The sequence below is a fragment of the Phycomyces blakesleeanus genome, assembly GCF_001638985.1.
Source record: "Phycomyces blakesleeanus NRRL 1555(-) unplaced genomic scaffold PHYBLscaffold_13, whole genome shotgun sequence".
In the NCBI taxonomy this organism is placed as follows: Eukaryota; Fungi; Mucoromycota; class Mucoromycetes; order Mucorales; family Phycomycetaceae; genus Phycomyces; species Phycomyces blakesleeanus.
The window spans coordinates 608,163-628,691 of NW_017265146.1; the positions used below are offsets into that span (position 1 = coordinate 608,163).

Below are 20,529 nucleotides of genomic sequence, written 5' to 3' on the forward strand. Positions count from 1 at the left end.
TTCTCATATCTATAGCATTGCCTCTAACAAAGGGTACTAAAAAATAGTAGACGAATGATAAAATAAGTATGTAAAGAAGAAGACTATAATAATTTTAAATTAAATAAAATATAGTAAAAGTAATTAAAATTGTAAGATCAAGGTCTTTATAAGCTACTAGATATCGCTTTGGCCAGAAATAAAAAAGGGAGTTTCGTTTAACATTACAAAAGCTTTAGCTATATATCATTATATCTATAAAATATGTGTATGTGTGCTTATCTTGTAAGGCTTTGATAAAAGGTTTTGTGTTATAGGGTCTTGTTATAGATCTCTTGCTTAATATTGTTATCGCCCAAAAGCTATAAGTTATTGGTTAGTACTTTGTAAAGCCTCAAAGACTTGTCAACAATAGTAACAGTGAGAAGAAATAGAAAGAAAAAAACTTTACGAAATAAAAACACAAGTTCGCATTAAAAAGAAATATTAGTAGGTATGACTGTTTCTGGCATAAGCTCAGATCCAAGGTACAGAGTTCATAGGGTTTGTTTGACCCTCTAGTTGATTTTTCTTTAATCAAGCAAGTAGTTCTCTTTATTCGGAAATCAAGATGGTTTCCTGGGTTGACGACTGGACTTTCATCTTCAAAATATTTCTCTAGAGCCAAAATAGGATAGAGATATTCTAAACTTGGTAAGTGCTAGATGGTGTTCAAAAATCTGCCATTTCTTTCCAAAATAATACAGCTTGTTTCAAATACTCGTAGATTTTTTTCTACAGTGAAAAAAAAAGCTGTCAATTTCTACTGTGAAATCTTAGTGTGAGTTGGTGTGTGTGTGGGGAATGTGCTTATATGCGTATACGTGCAAATGTGTGACTTGCAATCCAGAAGCATAAAGTTTCAGTAACAAATATCTACTGAGTTTCATTGTACATACACACACTTTTTCTTTTTTATTTCTTAAGCCAAAGAAAAAAGAAATGAGTAAATTGAAAGGAAGAAGAGCCCAAACAGATCGATCAAAAGTACCTTATGCCAAACCAACCAAGGATGCCGCAACAAAGAAACCGACAAAGTCCATGACAAAATCTTCAAAGTTCAAAGACGAATCCTTGACTGATCAACTCGATGGTCTTATGGGTGATCTCTCTTCTCATTTGACAAAGAAGAAGAAGAAAAATGAAAAGGCACCACAAAAAGTAAATTACACACAACACAATTATTATTATAAGAAAAAGAAAATTTAGAAGAATATAAACTAATTGCCATCAATTCAATATTATTATTTTGTATAGACAAAGGCCGAGGTAGAAGCTGCACAGGCTGTTTATGAAAAGACACAAAATGACATGGAAGCTGCTCTTGGTTTACTGACTCGCCTATAAATCAACAACGACAACGATAAAGACAAGAAAAGAAGAAAAAGAAAAAGAAAATTATTAATAGTGAATGATGGTTATTAAGTTCATTAGAAATCTTGGATTTATTATACTTCTTTACAACACTTTGTAGATAGATAGATAAATATATAATATTAAAGCTTTGATTACAAGAGAATTTGCCCACAAATACTCGAGTTTGTATATATTTGAACTTGTCTTGAAAAGCAGCCACCTATTTATATATATATATATGTGTGTGTGTCTTATTATTAATACTAATAGTAATGGTAATGGTAGTAATGAACAGTATTAATAATCAATGCTGATGAACAGTAAATATTATATCCATATACACTGTTTTTACTTGAGATTGAGATAAATTATGGTTTTTTTAGACTAATGAGAATTCGGTTTTAAACAAAAAGAAAAGAAAATTGAGAGAAATCATTGTTAATTTTATATGTATATATATGGTAGAATCTTTTTGCCTGTAAAAATCTAAAGTTCTTAAGAAAATTGTATTCGATACGGCGATATAAGTGGTTGAGAAAAGGATATTCATCTTAAGAGAAGGGGAGTGGTCAATGACGGTTATTTAAAGCCTTTTGGGTAATTTTTTGGTATATATTTTTGGAAACATTCACATATCTATTCCACATCATCCCGCAATTTTGGCAAGAGAGGATTACTTGTGAAATCAATTAAGATATTGGCAAGGATGCTTTGGTTACAAAGGTGGTAAATCTTTATAGCAAAAAATTAAAAGCAGTGTTAGCCAAGCCTTAAAAATATGCTAAGCTTACTATTTTTTCCTTGGAGGTTCCAAGCTCATCAACATCTGCCACAAGAAGGTCTCTACTCTTTTGTCTATTCCTCAATGCTCGGTACAGAACACCTACAATTCCTGCACAATAATCTTTAAATGTTACAGCATTTTTGTTTTTTATGGCAGCACCAAAAGCAATGATAGGCAATTTAAGGGATCATTGTTAAAATGTTTTGGTCGCTAATACCATTCTCCACTAATACAAATCATTAGTTCTCTCAAGGTGTATTAATGTACTATGTATGTATTACCCTTGATGTTGAATCCTTTATTTTTCTTTATCTTTATCTTTCATCTGGCTATCTCTCCTTTTCTTCCATTTTCTTCTATTTCTTTTTGTGTTCTTTCGTTTTTTATTGTTGTATTTTCTGTCGCCATTCGCCAATATATTTACCATTTCTTCACACACTTTCTGTACCTCTTGATAAATATAGAGTGCTTATATAACAGCAATACCGATTTTTTCAGGCTATTTCTATTTAGACTTATTGGGCTAACTGTTATTTATTCCTAAAGATCATCTTGGCTACCAATGTTATTTGTCCAATAAAAAAAGCAGAAATGTCTAAGAAAATATAATTCGTTTGTCTAATTGTTTTCGAGAATAGTCTCAATCTCAAGCAAAAACACTGTAGAAGAAGGCTCGGTTATTTAAATCCTAATCATACATCTTTTAAAATACTTTTTTTTTGCATTTTAAGCAGATCCTACTTATGAAGGGGGGGGGGGGGACTTGTTTTTATTTTATTTAATTGCATTCCCTGAAACAACAAGAGAAGATTGTTATTGTTAATTAAAGGTGTACAAATATTTCATTTATACTTATTCTTATCATAATTATAGCAATAATAACAATAAAGCTCATAACAATTACAACACCAGCTTATATTATATTAAGCATCCAAAAGGTAAAAGAAAGAAAGGGAAAAAGAGAGAGGAATCATAAATAGTGCAATCATTACGGACAAAGAAGCTTGTTCTCTTTATGTTTGGCAATTAGCATTGGCTTCAAAGATATTTCTTTATTTGATATTTATTTATTTTTATAAAGGTCATACAAACTTTCCCAAAAGTCATTGTTTTTGGGACCAGAGTTAAGAATAGTATACTGCTCTATGGAACCACACCTTAATTCGATATAACACTTACTAAATAGGTGTTCCGTTGTGTCTATGTCAGTGTTTTTATTCAACAATCTGGAAGTTTTCCATGCCAACGGACAATTTTCAAAATGGAACATCTGAAAGTATTCGACTGGGGTAAGATCACCTTGGTCTTGACGTTTTATGAGCCATAATATGTATTCCTCCTCATAGCTCGCACGAAAGAATATAAACCAAGTAAAGGACTGAGAAGGACAAGGTACTGTAGTAGAATTTGGATCCACGCCGTTTTTATTTTTATCTGTTGAGGAAAGGCCGTTCTGCTGAGACAAAAGTAGCATACTTATGATACAATTTTCATTCGCCTGATCGTTGAATATAGTGAATCTAACATCGACAAGGTGTAGTAGCTTGAATGAAGTGTAGGACATGTCGAGAAGAAATGATTGGCTGTCTCCAGAGATGGTGCCCTTTATATATGTACTATTCAACTTCATATATTCCAGGCGTCTGCACCTGAAAGAAAGGTAGCTAAACACTTTGCGACTTGTAGAAATTCGGTGCAGCTCCAAAATTCGTAACCCATGCTTTTGCTCTTGGTGCTTTTGTCCTTTTAGGTCTTGGCCTTGATTTCTTGTGCGTGAGAAACACGACAATTCAGCATTATAAATCCTCAATCTTTTTAAGGCTACACAGCTGTCGAACAGGTTTTGCAGTCCAATAGACATACCACAGCATCTGAGCTTAAGATCCACCAAAAAGAGACAACAAGAGGATATTTTTAGTTGTGGCTTATACATCGACTTGTAAGGCGCATTATTATTAACTGAAAGAGTCTCGAGTGTTTCCGAAAACAATTCTATGAGCTTTTTGCTAAGTGCTGTAATAGTGCTCCATCTGCCTTCACTGATTGAAATCTTGTATTTTAAGTTCTTGATAGGAGCTCTCAATGAACTCAGAAATTCCCAAAAGTCAGAATGATGGCTTCCTGGAACGTGTACTGTTACGAATTCAAATGTTTCCAGATGTTGGAGTACTTTTGTAGTGAAATCAAAAATAGCTGAGTATTGTTGCATATTATTTGGAGATACCGTACGGGAGCATGTACCCAAAGTACTCCATCTCATGGTATTTAAGTTTGGATACTTGTGGGCAAAATAATACATCCCAAAATCGCTCCATTTACACGTATATAAATCGAGGGTAGTCAAAGCGAGTGCTGGTGTACGATTTATTGATATATGCTGCGATGGTGCAACGTCCATATCGAGAGTTATACATGCCTTGAAGGATTTTAGATATTGTAAGTTTTGATGGAGTTTGTCAAAGTCTTTTGCTTCAAACTTGGCTGGTACAGGATAGTTTCCTTTAAATAGTTCATATGTATGGAGCTTGCCACAAGTTGCCAATAACCCAATAAATTCTGCCGTCGATTTTGTTTCTTCACTATATGGTATCTGAATTTTTAAGCTCTCCAGTGACTTCCATGTATCGTTAGATCTTGTAATCTCTTTAATAAAAAATTGTGGTGCGTTCTTCCGATATCAAGATGCTTCAAGTTTGGTAATAATGCAAAAAAGCCGTCTTGTTGCATATGTGATATAGACACTTCTGGACCGAAGGACAAAGAACATACTAAATGGCCAAGTGACGGCAGAGTACTTTTCGATCTCTCAATGTTATAGCGAATAGATTTAAGTCTAAGATTGGTTTTGATACTAACATCTCTCCAAAGCTTTTTTTGAAACGGATAATGCCATCTCTTGCAAGTAAGAGAACAAGAAAGCCTGTCCTTTGTGAGTAGAAAGCTAGAGATCTCCAGAATAATTTCATTTGGTAGTTGTGCTGCCATTGTAAAAACGATAGAGCTGTGAAAATCAAAGCCAAAAATAAAATAGAGAAGAAAGAAAGAAGAAAATATCATAGGCTTATATGCAAAGTGAGCTTTGGATATGGTCCCGTATGAGCCAAGTGTGTAACTGTGTCAAATTAAAAGGAAGAACAGAACCGAATTCGTTGCTCATCCACGATTATTTTGGAACGCCATCCTTTCTAAGCATAATGCTTTCGTGGGACATGTGCGATTTGTTTTGATTGCTGCTTTTAAAGGTTTATTAGATTAACAAAAAAGAAGCCTTTAATATTGATGTCCAGTAGTAACAGAGTTCCTTGAGGCAAAAAAAAAAATAAGCCCTGAGAATAATAGTGCAAAAGGCTCTATATAAACACTTATATATATATATTCTAGTATACTCATTTACCACAGAGCGTTATCAAGTTAATAATAAGTCATGATTGGTTTTTTTAATAAAGGAAATAATAACAAGGAGAAGCTTAAGACAACAGGATTGTTGGTGTTAAAGGAGAACATCATGAAATATGTGGTCCAAGTGGGTTTTCCAGATGGTACTTCAGGTGCACCCTAAAACAATATGTGATCACATAAGTGGTGTAGATTTTGAGAGATGGCTGAAAAGAGAGGAGAAGTTGATCAAGCTAAAGAGAATCACGATTTTTTTTGTTTGCGATTTGGTGTGTTTGAGGATAGCTGTTTAAGATGTTGAATGTCCATCGACAAGCTCCGGCTGCATTAAGAGTATCCATGGTTGCAAGAGTGCTATAACGATAATGAGAAACAATGAATGACCCCCCAAAAAGAAAAATAAATCATCTTTCTTTCTGAAGGAGAACACCCAAGTATATGAATTTCACCATCAGCAGGAATAATATCGTATAGAGAACGTGAAAAGTGGGTATATATGACTGCATATTTAAAAGTTCTTCAAACGACAGCCAGAGTGATAAGAAGTGTTGTGCAGCTCAAGTTGAACATGGGTTGGACATTTGAAGCCAAGCCAAAAAGAATGCTACATTGTCAGCAAAAAAGAAGTGGTGATTTGTGTTAATGGAACTGCATAACAAAAGCCATCTACAGCATGAGGAGCAAGAAGAGATTGATATGCATTTAACAAGGAAGGGGAGAAGGATTGTGCATTAGTGGATAATAAAGGTGTACATTATGATGTAATATTGACATTCCTTAATGTGGTATCCTTTTATAAGTAATTTCAAGATTTGACATAAAAAATAAAATAAATAAAAATAATATCAAGTGGTGACAAAACAAAAAAAAATATGCTCCGTAGAGCGTTCCATCTCAGAAGTTTAGTGTCATCCTTGTGCAGGGGCCATGCTAATCTTCTCTGTATCGTTCCAATTTTAATATGTGACAGAGGTGCAAGCACTTGTCGACTAAAATAAATGTCCCAAAACACTAGATATATGCATTTATTTGCCGCTTTACAAAAGTTGTGGGTTTCTAATATTTTTCAGAAATTTTTTATATTATAAACATTATATACAGAAAAGTAAATAGCTAGGCTTGGTAAAATAATTGTATGCTTAATATCCTTATTTTACCCTTACTACATCCACTCTTCATAAAATACCTTTTAATTTCTTTATCTTTTAATATTAAATAAACTGTATATCAACCTCTTTATAATGTATCCTTCAATAAAGAAAGCTTACTATAAGGTTTGGTCAAAAGAACGATATGCTTCTGGAAAAGGAAATTTTTTTTTCTTGATGAAGGTTATTATAATTTTTTTTGACTAAGAGACAGATCTTTGAGACATATGGCAAAAGTAAAACCAATTGAAACTTATTTATAAAGAGAAATTACATCAAATAAACGATATAGATATGTATATGTGAGGGCTATTTTTCATAGTATTGGAAATAGGGTATCATTTACCAGGTTATTAATTTGGCCAATATGGTAACACAAGACTCTTTTAATTAATATAATCTTATACGAGCATACATCAGTACACTTTCTTAAAGCTTACATATAAAAAGATATTCTTGGAGACTGTTATTGCCAAAGAAGTGTTGGGTTGGTTGCTGTATTGATCAAATCCCGTATTAATTCATTTTTTATAAAAATTAACCAAATTTAGATTAGAATCTTACATAGGAAATCTCCTTCTCTATTCAATACTATGGGAGAAAAGGATTAATTCAGAGGGTGGTCTTGAAAATATCATAAGTCTTTCTCAGAATTGCCTAAATGATCTTTTCTTCCAAGGTACTTTAGTATAATAAAACAGCTTTTAAGTGCAATATAGCAAAAGCACAAAATTTATTATTCTTATTATCTTTTGCAAATATTAATCATAAAATCTTTAAAAGCAAATGTAGAAAAAAAAAGAGAAAAAAATATAAATATGATACTAAAGACATATGAGAAAAATTTTATTATTCAAAGATTTTTATAAAGGAAATATAAGTTAAATTAAATATAATATAATATAAGATGGTCAAGTTCATGCTACTTCAGTCCAGTCCAGTCGGTTTATTTTCTTGGTCCATTTGATTTTTCTTTTGATCTTTTTTTTTGTCCGTTTTTTTTTGTCCAGTCAATATAAGCTAAGAGTGATATGAGGAGGGGGAGGATTTTGATATTGAAAAATAATAAAGGGGATACTTTGGACTTTGATTTTGATTCTTTTTTTTTATTCTTTTCTTGATTCTTTTTTTTTTGATTTTTTTTTTGCTTTTTTTTTGTCCGAACACAGCACACATAGTAAAGGGGATGATTTAGACTTTTTGATTTTTTTGTCCAGTCAATTTCATGGAATAGTAATAAGAGAATAGGTTTTGATATTAAAAATAATATGAGGAGATGGTTTTGGTATTGCTCTTTTTACTCTTCTTGTTTTTTTTTAGCTTCTTTTTTTGAGCATTTTTTTTGTTTTTGTTCAAAGACTTCATTTGCTTTGTATGTATATATGTAAAAAGGGATTTCATACCTTGTTCTAATCCAGAGTCTTGTTCCAGTTCGCAGCTTTGCTTCAATCCAGGTCCAGGTTCCAATGCAGAGTTTTTCCGGTTTGTTCATCTTTTGTTTTTTTTGTTCTTTTTTTGTTCTTTTTTTGTTCTTCTTTTGTTCTTTTTTTGTTTTTTTAGAGAGAGAGAGAGAGAGAGGAGGGCTTAGTATATGCCTGCGTGTTTTTTTGACAGGACTTAGTATAGGCCTCAGGGTCGGATTTCTTTTGATCCTTTTGGAGTGGAGGACTTAATATGTGCCTGATAATTTCTGATAGGTTTTGGTCTACGCCTCGGTTTTTGGATTTGATCCTTTTGGAGTGGAGGACTTAGTATATGCCTCAAGATCGGATTTCGTTTGATCCTTTTGGAAAGGAGGACTTAGTATATGCCCGTTTTTTTTACAGGACTTAGTATAGGCCTCGGATTTGGTTTTTGGTTTTTGGTTTTTGGTTTTTCTTTTGGAACTTGCTTTTGGAATTTTGCATTGGACCCCTTCTTGGAAATCGACTTGGCCTTGAGACTTGGAGGTACAGCCCAGATTTTGGACTTGGATAGAAATTCGCCTCTACTTTTGTATGTATGTATGTATGTATATAAGTGTGTATATGTATGTTTGTATGTCTATGACTATGACTATGACTATGTGTATGTGTGTGTGTATATATATAAGAAAGAAATAGAAAAATAGAAATTGTGTGTGTTTGTGTGTGTGTGTATTTGTCTACTTCTCTAATTGTGTACTTCTCTATATGTTTGTATATGTTTGTGTGCTAGGACTAGTACTAGAACAGTACTTTGACAGTTTTTGGACATTTGGACTTTGACTTGGGCTTGGACAAGACTTGGAATTGGACTTGGACATATAAGCAAACCGTGGCTTGACCATTTCAGGGATTCTGCTAGACTATGAGTTTCTACTTGAGATAGAGAGATAATTGTGAATATAATCTTTTTTCTTTTTTTTTTTTTTGCTTTTTTTGTATTTTTTTTGTATTCTTTTGTATCTTTCTTGTATTCTTCTTGCTTGACTTGGTTCTTGCTGCTGGCATTGTTGCATAGGATTCAGGCTTCGGAATATGCCGCATTATTTGAGTTGCTAAGACCAAATATGGCTTAAAAAGATAAAGAAAAAAATGAGTGAGAAAGCGAAAAACGTATTTACATATGAGGCAGGTTTGAATGGCCAAAATAACATACCTTAATTGATAGAATTTGTTTTGTACGTAAAGGAACTTGTCTTGGAATAGGTAACATCATCTGAAGAGACAGGCTCGGGACTGCAAAATGTTCTTCGATGACCGGGCGGATTGGACCTTGACCACCAGCAGGAGGTATACGAGACCACCAACAGTAAACAACCAAACTTCCAGCAGAAACAATGTGCCAACTTGCAGCGATGGGGTCAACCACAAAAGGGTTTGTCCACCGAATGGCAGAAGAGCTACCAGATCTTGGCTTACCACACCAAGAACCCTAAATATATACAGGCATACAATGCAATGTACAATATTTTGAGGGGAGAAAAGGTACTACAAGTGTACCGAGCAGCCTTACCTTTTGGTAAAGTCCAACGCTCACAAGCTCTCTCTGGTATCCTCTAAAGGGTTGTAGTATTGCGAGCCCTGTCACAGGGCGGCCCTGAGAAGATGAAAAAATATCATATAATTAGTACCGAGACATATTGTGTATAAATAGCACTTATCTTCTGGATAAACGGACTAATGGTTGATATTATCTCTGACAAAGAAATCCAGAGACAAAAGCAACCCTTGAAAAATTGCCTTATTGCTTGCTTTGTGGTTCACATTGCTTCTGCCTTGAGCTCTGTTGTTTACTACTGACGGCCTCTACTTGTTCCTGCTGGTGTTCTCGGTCCATAATATAAACCCGGTCATCCCAAATACCTTTTTGCAGTACTGAGCCAATAGTCTTGAATGATGACGAGGAATTTGTTTTTGTTGTAACCATATCCTAGTCGAGACTCTTGGTGTGCTTTTGGGCCAACCCAGCGAGATGGCGAGACTCTAGGTTAGCCTACTTGATCTTACGCTTGTTGTGCTTGAAAGTTTAGATGCTTGAATGCTCGATATCCTTTTTTTTCATGTTCATGTTCATGTTCATGTCTATCTTTAACTTCGCTTTGATACTGGATTCAATTTTCCGTGGGATTATATATATATGCATGGCTTGTAAGCACTTGTCTCGACTTGGTTTGGATAGGTTTGTCGAAAGTAACCTTGCTTCTCCTTCACAAATGAAAGTGTGCGTAAATGCCCTTCGACTCGGGTCTTATTTCCTTGAGTGTACGCATTTCCAGTTGCTAACTGTAATCTGCTTTTTTTTTGGTGATAATTTCTAGCTCACCCTGCTTGGTCTGGTTCATTTACCAGACCATATTAATCAGAGTCCTCTTCAAATGAGGGTGGCTAGGACTCTGACCACAGGTTTTGCGTGATGCTTGAGATCATCGGCGAATTCCACGCTATCTCTTCAGTGACATTTTTTTGTATGGTCAGTTTATCTTTATTCGACTGACAACGTCACTGATACCTAATCGATCAGTCTTAAAAGCATATCCTTCTACGCAGATTAATTTTGGTTTTGCCATCTCATAATAGCTGCGACTGTCTGGACATGCATTTGTACGCATCATTTGAGTCCAGACACAAGGACTAGTAGCAATCATAATGACTGATATACCGTCATGTCTGTGAGGGAAAACCTCGTCAATCTTGGTAGGAACCCGATGTTCTTGGCTCGTTTTCCCAAAACCTCTTGGGACTATCTACCCCCCGGAAATAGATTTTCCACAATCTATATTTCAGCAAACTCAAAGTCCAAAAAGACTTATCCGAGCCTACCAGTGAATCTTCGAGAACTCACCAGAAAAGAAAAAGGAGGGGACTGACAATAGCCTTCCAAGGACCCCAAGAAAGAATCCGGCAAGGAAGCAAAACCCATTCGGCCAGACATGACTACATAATGAACACCGTGCCCCACAGTATTCATTCTCCCTGGCTTAAGCACAAAACTCAAGCTACAAAGACCCAGAACCCAGGTACATAACAGGCCAGCAAGCTAGCCAACAACGATCTCCAGAATGATACCAGATTGATACCGGAAATCTAGCCAACCAGACCAGACAAGCCAACAGGACCACCGTGGCCCCAAAAACGACCCAGAATCAAGGACTCCGGAAGCCCTACTCGTACAGAAACCACCACTCACAGATCTCGGCCTCAGACCTGAGAGGAAGCCAACAAGAACCCTACGAACAAAAGGTTCAAGCCAACCCTACAGCAGTGCAAGCACCACCCTCGAATGTATACAAACGGCAAATACCAGAGGCAAACAGGATTGAAAACCAGTCTAGTACCACCACAGGTTACACTCATATGTAGACCTCCACAATCTACCTTCTCTTTATACTGTCTATGCCAAGCCAAGACTCAGAACCAAGCTAACAGGCGGAGCATGGTGTCAATCCCAGAGGGAAACGATAATCCAGTCCTTTGAATTTGAAAGCAGTAGGAACCGAACGTAAAAGAGGCTACCCTTACAGCTTAACCAAGAGACCCAACGCGAATCACCACGCAGATAATCCCAAAGAAAAGTACTGTGAAAGGTCCAGGAATTCCAGTATCACCATAAAGCTTACCAGAAGTTTCAGGATCAACCTTTCGTTCCGACCGCGTCGGCTTGGCTCCAGGGCCAACCGATAGACAAGATGTCCGCTTGGTGAAGCGTACAGGGCAACAAAAATTTGTCCAAGTTTTCGGAATCATCAGCTTCGCAGATTCTTTCACTACACCTCTGACCCAATGGGTCAAGGTGAGCTCGGGCACTGCTAACAAACAATCTTACTCCTTGTTGACAGCTGGATCGCCTTTGAATCGGAGCACATACTTCAATAGGCTCTTTGGATCCTCTTTTCCTCTATTACTCGAAGACTTTGCCGGCTTTGACGCAGGATTGCGAGCTGGGAATGGCTGGATCTGAGGTTCTCCGATCTCTTTACCGATGGGTTCGATAATTAGATCGGCCTTCTCATCACCGCCGGAAGTCTTCACTTTCTTGCCGCGAGATGCAGAAGGAAGATCCGACTTGAATTCCTTGATACTCTCCTCCTTTTTGCTGCTGGGTGCAGCAACAGGAACAGAGACCTGGGCAGCTGGGGTAGCAGTTGACCCCTGTGTCTTGGCCTTTTTCTTTGGGGCCTTTCCCTTGTCACAACTGGCTGTTGTGACAGGTTCAGGCACCTCGGAAGCAAGGCTTGACACAAGCTTTGCCCGCTCGGTGCGAAGGCCAAAAAGTGGCTTGGGAAGCTGTGAAGGGAGATCACAAGAGGCCGAAGCCATCTTGCTTTCTGGCCCTTCGATTGCGGTCTTTGCTTCCTCAATGGCCTTTTGACTGGCAGGTCGAGGAAGCTTTGAGCTCTTCTCTTTTGGTCGGGGGACCGCCATTGAAGGCTCTTTGCTACCCTTAACCTCGTCGGCACCTACCTTTTGTCTAGGCTTGGGCGCATCGTACTTCTTCAGAGAGGATGGTTCCGGTAGCACTATTTTTTCTGTGTCGTCTTCCATCTTGTCGTCTGCAGCCTGCTGCGGTACGCAGGCTGGGAGATCGTTCGTATCACAATCCATGTTTGCAGACTGGGAGACGTACTGCAAATCGGTAACCGTTGGATTGTAGGTGTGGGCCATGAGCTTTTCGCCACAATCAGCATCAAGCACCATCACCTCAGCAACATCATCAATCTCCATGGGATCTTCAACTTCCTCGGCTTCACTCCAAGCCAGGTCGTCGTCAATCTCCATCGGTGTGGGAAGTCCTGTGGAGAGACATTCACCAAAAAATCCATTGGCTGATTGCCAAGACGATAGCGCGAACGCCTCATTTAGACCCTCCACTGTCCTAAACTTTGGCTTTGGAACCACGAAGCCAGCATTATCCAAACCCGATGGGGTCTGAATGGACTCTTGTCTTTGGACAGGAGTCTCTTCAGCTGACTTGGGAACCAAGCCGCACTTTGGTTCAGCGACTTCAGTCAATGAGTCGCGATGAGCTTTGTTGGCAGAGTCGTTGAGCTCCTCTTCCAACATCGCGTCAAGAAATCTAGCAGAGAGTCTTGGCTTTGCAAAACCCTCTGAGAAAAATCTGTCACAGATGAATCTGAGTCGTACGCTGACCTCAGCTTCATCGCATTCGTCTACAAGCTCACTCGACACACCCTCGTCGAGGTCTGCATGGGTTTCCCCACAGGTACCAGCCACGCCGTTAACTGGGAACACCATTGTAGCGATGCCACGTCCCAACTTATGCAAAGGAAGGAGGTGAGGGACATATCCCCGAAGCCCTGCTCCAAAGAACACGCTCGACTTTCCTACACAAACAACGTCTTCCGCCTCCGAAGAGGAATCATTGACGGACATATGCCCTGGGATACCTCCGTGGCGCTTACTCAACAAGCTACCTGAGGGTTCTCCCGTTGTTTGCGAACCAGTAGACCACAAAGAGCCTACCCAGTTTGACAGCATGCCAAGGATTGTCTGAGGCATCACATTTTTGTGAGCTTCGATTTGATCTTCGCCGTCTGGTCTTACAGCAACAAATGGGGTTGCACCCACTCCAGCCATGGAGGGGCGTCTTCTCTTAGCAGATTTGGCCATGCAGAATGCAGAGGGCATAGGAGAAGCCTCCCATAACATCACAGGGATGAACAGGAGAGCTGGGGCAAGTAGATAGGCGAGCGCGAAGGCTGCGCAGAGAGCGTTGTAAACTTTGGAATTCATTGAGATAAATGATGTTTAAACAAAGTGCGAAGGAAAGGAAAACAGGGAAGGTGGGAATAATTGAGGTACATATATGTTTTTTGTTTTCTGATGGTAGTCGCGCTGACATCACACTCTAAGCTACCAATATATTCGTTTATACGCCTTTATCAACTTGACACACATAGGTATGGGTAGATAAGAATTGTCTCCCCCCAAACAACTACCAGGCAGCCTGTATATTTTCACATGATGATTAATACAGGTACCGCACGCCCTCTGAACATTATCACCCACACAAAAAGAACAACCAACCGGTTCATGTATATTTAACGCTTCTTCACTGTGATAAGTTTCTATAGATTCACATCAACACCAAGTCCAAGTACCAAGAGGTCTGTACTTTACTATTGTAAAAGGGCTTCATTATATGTTTAATACGCTCGTCTTGAATATGTTATTTTATTCTATTTTATTCTATTCTTTATTTTATTTTATTTTATTTTATTTATATTGTGTTGATTAAACTCCCGAAATAAAATAAAATAAAATGAAATAAAATGAAAATTTTCTTCTGTTGGAACAAGAAGTGCACAGACCAGCTTAGAGTAACCTGAAAATTGCCGTTATTGAAGCTTGTACTCTGTCTTTAGAGTTGTTACTACAAACGATCAAAACCAAGTCTTTCTTTACTTCTTTACTTCTTTACTTCTTTACTTTGCTCTATTTTCTTTTGATTTACTTGCAAGAAAGTTGGTTCTTGTGATGTAATGACTGTTTCTTATTGGTTGTTCTTTCCGTTGCATAACAGTTACACAATTACAGGTTAGTATAAATTAGAACCAATAGAAAGAGAAAACATGTACCAAAGTAGTAAAAAATCATATTGACTATCGGATGCTTTCCCTCTTCCTTGTTATATTCAATCCACATATAAATATTAACAGCTCTTATGAGACCATTTTTTGTTAACAAAATGCCAGAACACTTATAAGACCCCCCAAACTGCAGTACTACAGTTTAATATTAGGCCAAGGCAATTTTTTTGTTGTTGTTGGATGGGCTGCTGTGTAAAGCGTATCAGCCAATCGTAACATAGTGATGTTATGAGAGATAGAGGAACTAACCTGCAATAAATTGTACTAACTCTTTATCGGTAACATTTACAGAGTTTTTGATGACTGGCAGTGGACGCTTTCGTAGTCGAGTAAGCTGACCCTTGCTACTTTATAGTAAATTCTCGTTGGCAAGTTTGGACCCTCCGTTATTCACGGATGAGATTTAGGGGCAAAGGGAAATATAACAGGTGTCATATATCTTACCACCGTTTTCAGACTTCATTTGTATCAAGTCAGGTTTAGATCCTGAAGAAGATCGAGCCATGTAATGCAGGTACAAAGAATCCGGTGCTATTATTCTTTTAACAAATAAATATAAAATAGAATATCTAATCTGCTCAGAGATATTACAAAGCTGTTTTGGACATAGATGATAATGACAGTACCTCAGAATATATATTGCTTACAAGGACTATCCAATAATTTTCTTTTTCTTTTTCTGAAAAAGGGATTCACGGAAGAGTCTCTTGATCATTGAAGCTAAACACGTTAAGGATTTCATAATATAAGCTTGGAGCAATAAAATAATATAGCTCAAAAATTTATAAGCCAACAATATTACATTAAATGTATTCCATTACTGGGTATGTATGCAAAGAATAAAGCACAAATACTTCATTCTGATAGCTGATACTTGTAGAAGACAACGAAGGTCTATCTCAACTATTGACATACAATTTTATTGACTTACACACACACACACCAATATATATATATATATTAAACTTTCATGGATTTGCCCTTTTTATCCATGTTTAAAGACATATCAGATACAAATTATTGTTTTCTTGAATCTCTTGTATGTCTTTTTAGAGACAGCTACTATTTTATTAGCAGTATATTAATACATATGTCCTAGCTGTATAAAGTTGCTGTGCCGAGATATAAATTATAAAAATTTTAATCGCCAACAACGAAAATGATCATTTTGATCAAATTGGCAAATTCTACACCAAAAATCAGCTATAAATCACTATTCATAAAGCTATTAGACTCTATGACTATAAGCAACTTGGTTAGACACATTAAGATCCACATTATCAGCAGCTTTGGGCATCGATTGCTCAAATATTGACCAAAACATCCTACATTTTCACTCTATAAAATCTTGATCCACTGTAAATTGGGCTATTTGCACCAAAAAGTACATTTTCGATACCCACTTTTACTCACAGGACAACTGAAAAAAAAGTTGGGAAAATTTTCTTTTTTGTCTATTAAGTAAAGTTGTGTAAAGCGTAAATACGGGTCCGCCAATGCTTTTTAGAGAAGAAACAAGTGTGAACTCGGGGAGATATAAACTACTCTAAAAATGACTAAATTTGTTAAAGAAGTATAAAAAAGGCAAATAATATATCTACACCGCAGGGCTAAATATATTACTGGTAGAGGAGGATATATGCCGATGTTACTAAGAGTTTGACCTTGAGCTTTGTTCACGGTCATAGCGAAAGAAAGACATAAGGAGAATTTTAACCTTGTGAATGCGATTTGGCCTTCAGTGCTGGATATAATCAATTTGATTCTTGGTATACATATAATCTTTCCACTGAATATTGCATTGTCAATTTTTGCTTTGATAATACGATTATTCAAAGATTCGCATATTTATTGTGTCCCATTGCAAAGACCATTTGCAGGATCCAGGTTTCTCAATAGCACTACTGGGCACCCAACCTTAAGTTGAAGGTCGTGAAGAAAAAGGTGAGGAGGGTCATATGTATTGAGGAATTCACTGGGATAGTTTATTCGATCTTCGTCTGAAAGTCATTCGTCGATTCTGCTGTATGTTACTTTTTCTCCTGGAAAAGACTTGAGGACTATGTTATTTATGATCTTAACATCTGCGTTTCTAGGAGTAAGTATGGTATGGCCAGTAAAGTATTAACAGCTTGTGAAGTTGGAAGGCTATTCAGCAAAAATGATATCTGTTAATGTATTGATATTGGAACCATTCAATAAAATTGAATCTGGAAGTTGGATGGTTTCATTGTCATTTCCAATCGTTGGTTCGTTTCCTTCTCCAATACTTAGCAGATATTTTATAAAGAGCTCCACTTGAGCTGCTTTAGTTTGCGTTTTGGCTTTCGATACCCGCATGTCAATTGTCAATTTAAGCTTTATAACATTTCCAGATGTTTGACCGGTTTATACATTGCTTTACGGTTTCGTTCCTTGAGCCTTTAGGTACTACTGAAAGTACTTGCCGAAAGTCTCCACCAAAAACAACCACTTTTTCTCCAAGTGAAATATTTGCAAGTTCTTCATTCTCGAGTTGCATCATATCTCTGAATGAACAATCAATTGATCATAGATGCTTCGTCCCAGATGATAATTCGAGAGAGTTTGATAAGCTTTCCGGTTGTCGACGTTGGTGTAATTGTACAAACGGAATTTGCATCGATAAACAATGGTATATGGAATTGTGAGTGGACTGTTCTTTTTCCATGTAATAGTAAGGCTGCAGTTCCATTTGATGCCACGGCAAGGGCGATACCAAAGTCTCGTCGTGTTTTCTTTAATAAGGAATTAAACAAAAATGTTTATCCTGTTCCGCCTGGTCCATTAACAAAGAATACTTTTTTCTTCTGAACAGAAATTATCTTGAAGAGCTTTTACTATTTGATTATAGATTTTTTGATCCGAATTGAACAAACACTTATCCATATTATATGGCTTTTTTTTGATTTTCCATGCATAGATTTATTTCTTTGGAAATCTCGGATGATACTGTTGTGGCGTATGATTCAGTTGAATTTGTTGCTGGTAGAAAAAATCTTTCGTAATTTGCAAGGGTAATTTTGTGTGCTGATAACACATTAAATATCAAGAATGCATCATTATATATTTCTTGGTCATATTCTGGATCATATGATGTTTGGTTCTGTTGTGCATCATGAATATAGTCTTCAATCATTTCGTTGAAATGCTTAAGCTAAAGATTATACAGATCAGCTGGTTGGCAGAAGTCTATTAACAAAGCAAATAAAGTTTTCAAGGATGATAGAAGTTAGTATTCAGCTGCTTTAGTAAGACATTGATCCTATTCTTTGTTTGTGTTAATGAATCTATTCATACGGGCAGCTGCTTGGTAAGTTGGTTGTACTATTCTACTCACTGTAAAAATATCGAAAAAGGAGGCTGCTCCTGGAATTTTAAATAAAAGTAACCAAAGGTAGTATCTCCCAGTTTCTTTTGGCGATACTGAATACGTATGATCAATGATATCCCCATGCCCTTTTACGTCGCTTCCAGCATTTTCTAATGATATTCTCATCTAGCATGCTCTTCATGAATTCCCTAAACTTTAGTATAAAGTCTCTGGTGCTGATCTCAAGTTGATTGTTGAGTACTTGTTAGCCCTGTTAATATTGAATTACGGGCATGTTTATTAATGAATCATATTGTCTAAAATGCCTGATGATATTTAGCTAACTTTGAATCTTAGTATTGTTTATGTCACCAGCTCCCTCAACCACTCACTCCCTAAATTCACTCCATCTACTTGTATAACAAAAGTATAAATTGGAACAAAATGAAATGATATACATATATTTTAAACGTCATCTTCAAAGATAGATCTGGTCCTTTCTTTTTATCTACCTATTTATCTATAGATAAACTTATTAAGCTGTTTAATATGAATTTTTTTCTGAAAAGGGTCTGTGGATTAGCTATCATTATAATTAGCTCAATTTACTTTTGTTATTACATATAACTTGGAAAGTTTGTACTTAAATTTGGAAGATTCCACCTTTACTGATAATAATTTGAAATTTTGATCTGATTGATTCCTTTTAATCATTTGAATACAATCAACATCTTTTGAACTATGTCCCAAAAACCACATACACAAGCATGTTTCTCACACTTGCACACTCTAACAGAAGACTTTTATTTTTAGTTCCAAGAATGACATTTATACTAATTTTCCTACTCTTCTCTTTCCTCCGGTGTACTTCAGCATGTTTTCTTTATCTGCATTTCTTACTTGTTTTTTCTTTACTTTAAGATACTTCTCCAGTAGAAGCAAAATACTTTTGATCTGCCTCCCATTTCTGTAAATACATGGCTATGGAACGTGTGTGCCTGTGTGCTTGTAATACATAGCTAGTACTTGTTTTCTGGATTATAAAACACATAATAAATAGGCTTTGAAGTCCTCTTCTGTTTTGTAACAATATATGCTCACCATTCCTTTAAGCTTGTACCTCTTTACAAAACTTAATGATCTATAGTAATGAGTCATGACCCGGTAGACTTTATGAGGAAAGTGAATATGGTAATAGATGGTCTATATCTAAATAGACATGCGACCTTGGCTATATCTCTTTTAAGCTAATGTGGCATACGCTCCGAAGTTGAGTGAAATACAAGTTGTATGACACAGAGAGCAGAGAGCACCTTATAACTTTCGGTGGAATTGGTAAGACCATAATCAATTTTTTAGGATGCCGAATTGTTTTACACCAGCTATTAACACTGCTTACCTCGTTATATTGGCTACTCTAAAATGAATGGTATCTGTAACATATAACATGTTTAACATGCTAGCTGTGTAACATGCATTTCAAAAGGATCTTGACAAAATTTGGTAAGTTATGTGGTTGGCTTTTTGACGAACATTAATAATTCGTATTACTAGCCAATTTTCTCTCATATTTTACACAAAAAAAAAGAGGTCGAGAGCTTGGGATTTAGGGCTCAACAAAAGCCCAAACAATATAATAAATACACCCATCTTTTAATGAGCAAAGTATTTGGATCTTTTATTACTTTTTGATACGATATTTCTTTGCCTTTTGTAGTTTTTTTTAGGTAACCATTATATTCTTATTATTTTTTTGATATAGCAATACTTTTCTTTGCGGTCAATTTAATGTATTCTTATCCTTTCTAATTCACCGCATAATTCATAGTATTTTTTTTTAGTCGTAACATACTCAATACTTTGAAATATCAATATCTTCTATGTAGACATCCACTTTCTCTTTTTGTTATGGTCTGTTGCTCAATCTGCAAGAACAAAGTCAGTGATTTATCTAGTTTTCTTAAACAGCTATAAAGAGAACAGATAATGTGACAAAATACATAAGAGAAGTATCTTGGTTAAACTTCACAATAATCTAATATATATATAATGCGCTTTTTCTGTTTTGCTCATCTCAACCAATCTTTACCAGCCTTTTATGTAAGTTAGTTACAACATGACAGTATTTTCACCCTCGTTAAATGATACTATCACTCAAAATTAATATATACAGATATGTGTTGCTTTGATTTTTTCAAATTAGCTCTAGATACCAGACCTTATTTTCTAGCTTCATTATTACGACTAACTTAAGATATGTATATATTTATTCTCTCTTTCGATTCATTCCGTTACTTTCAAGCAAAATCCAAGGTAAAAATAATGTGAATTTTCTCCATATATAGAAAAAGAGCCTTGATATTTATTTATACAAACAAATGGTTGCCAGTTGTTTTTCCTTTAAATAGGCAATACATACATATAT

General features: G+C 36.2%; 7 protein-coding genes across 7 annotated transcripts; 2 read left to right on the plus strand and 5 right to left on the minus strand.

Moving 5' to 3' along the window:
- Positions 1–960: 960 nt before the first annotated feature.
- PHYBLDRAFT_169560 (hypothetical protein) lies at positions 961–1,365 on the plus strand (the record flags this gene model as incomplete). The annotated part of the gene is made up of 2 exons (XM_018436102.1): positions 961–1,179; positions 1,276–1,365. 2 exons carry the CDS (start codon positions 961–963, stop codon positions 1,363–1,365), a joined length of 309 nt encoding a protein of 102 aa, XP_018290474.1.
- A 645-nt stretch (positions 1,366–2,010) lies between these two features.
- PHYBLDRAFT_146625 (hypothetical protein) lies at positions 2,011–5,143 on the minus strand (the record flags this gene model as incomplete). Its single annotated transcript, XM_018431689.1, has 4 exons — positions 2,011–2,106; positions 2,166–2,257; positions 3,338–4,801; positions 4,909–5,143. The coding sequence occupies 4 exons, from the start codon at positions 5,141–5,143 to the stop codon at positions 2,011–2,013; spliced, it is 1,887 nt and encodes a 628-aa protein (XP_018290475.1).
- A 644-nt stretch (positions 5,144–5,787) lies between these two features.
- On the minus strand, positions 5,788–8,194 carry PHYBLDRAFT_146626 (hypothetical protein; the record flags this gene model as incomplete). The annotated part of the gene is made up of 2 exons (XM_018431690.1): positions 5,788–5,908; positions 8,106–8,194. 2 exons carry the CDS (start codon positions 8,192–8,194, stop codon positions 5,788–5,790), a joined length of 210 nt encoding a protein of 69 aa, XP_018290476.1.
- A 992-nt stretch (positions 8,195–9,186) lies between these two features.
- Positions 9,187–10,810, minus strand: PHYBLDRAFT_146627 (hypothetical protein; the record flags this gene model as incomplete). The annotated part of the gene is made up of 9 exons (XM_018431691.1): positions 9,187–9,236; positions 9,348–9,597; positions 9,679–9,762; positions 9,967–10,028; positions 10,090–10,148; positions 10,173–10,270; positions 10,332–10,458; positions 10,512–10,581; positions 10,675–10,810. The coding sequence occupies 9 exons, from the start codon at positions 10,808–10,810 to the stop codon at positions 9,187–9,189; spliced, it is 936 nt and encodes a 311-aa protein (XP_018290477.1).
- A 296-nt stretch (positions 10,811–11,106) lies between these two features.
- PHYBLDRAFT_146628 (hypothetical protein) lies at positions 11,107–11,525 on the plus strand (the record flags this gene model as incomplete). The annotated part of the gene is made up of 2 exons (XM_018431692.1): positions 11,107–11,182; positions 11,254–11,525. The coding sequence occupies 2 exons, from the start codon at positions 11,107–11,109 to the stop codon at positions 11,523–11,525; spliced, it is 348 nt and encodes a 115-aa protein (XP_018290478.1).
- A 162-nt stretch (positions 11,526–11,687) lies between these two features.
- Positions 11,688–13,916, minus strand: PHYBLDRAFT_169564 (hypothetical protein; the record flags this gene model as incomplete). Its single annotated transcript, XM_018436103.1, has 2 exons — positions 11,688–11,937; positions 11,989–13,916. 2 exons carry the CDS (start codon positions 13,914–13,916, stop codon positions 11,688–11,690), a joined length of 2,178 nt encoding a protein of 725 aa, XP_018290479.1.
- A 3,397-nt stretch (positions 13,917–17,313) lies between these two features.
- On the minus strand, positions 17,314–18,306 carry PHYBLDRAFT_146630 (hypothetical protein; the record flags this gene model as incomplete). The annotated part of the gene is made up of 4 exons (XM_018431693.1): positions 17,314–17,529; positions 17,745–17,948; positions 18,132–18,160; positions 18,258–18,306. 4 exons carry the CDS (start codon positions 18,304–18,306, stop codon positions 17,314–17,316), a joined length of 498 nt encoding a protein of 165 aa, XP_018290480.1.
- Positions 18,307–20,529: the final 2,223 nt, after the last annotated feature.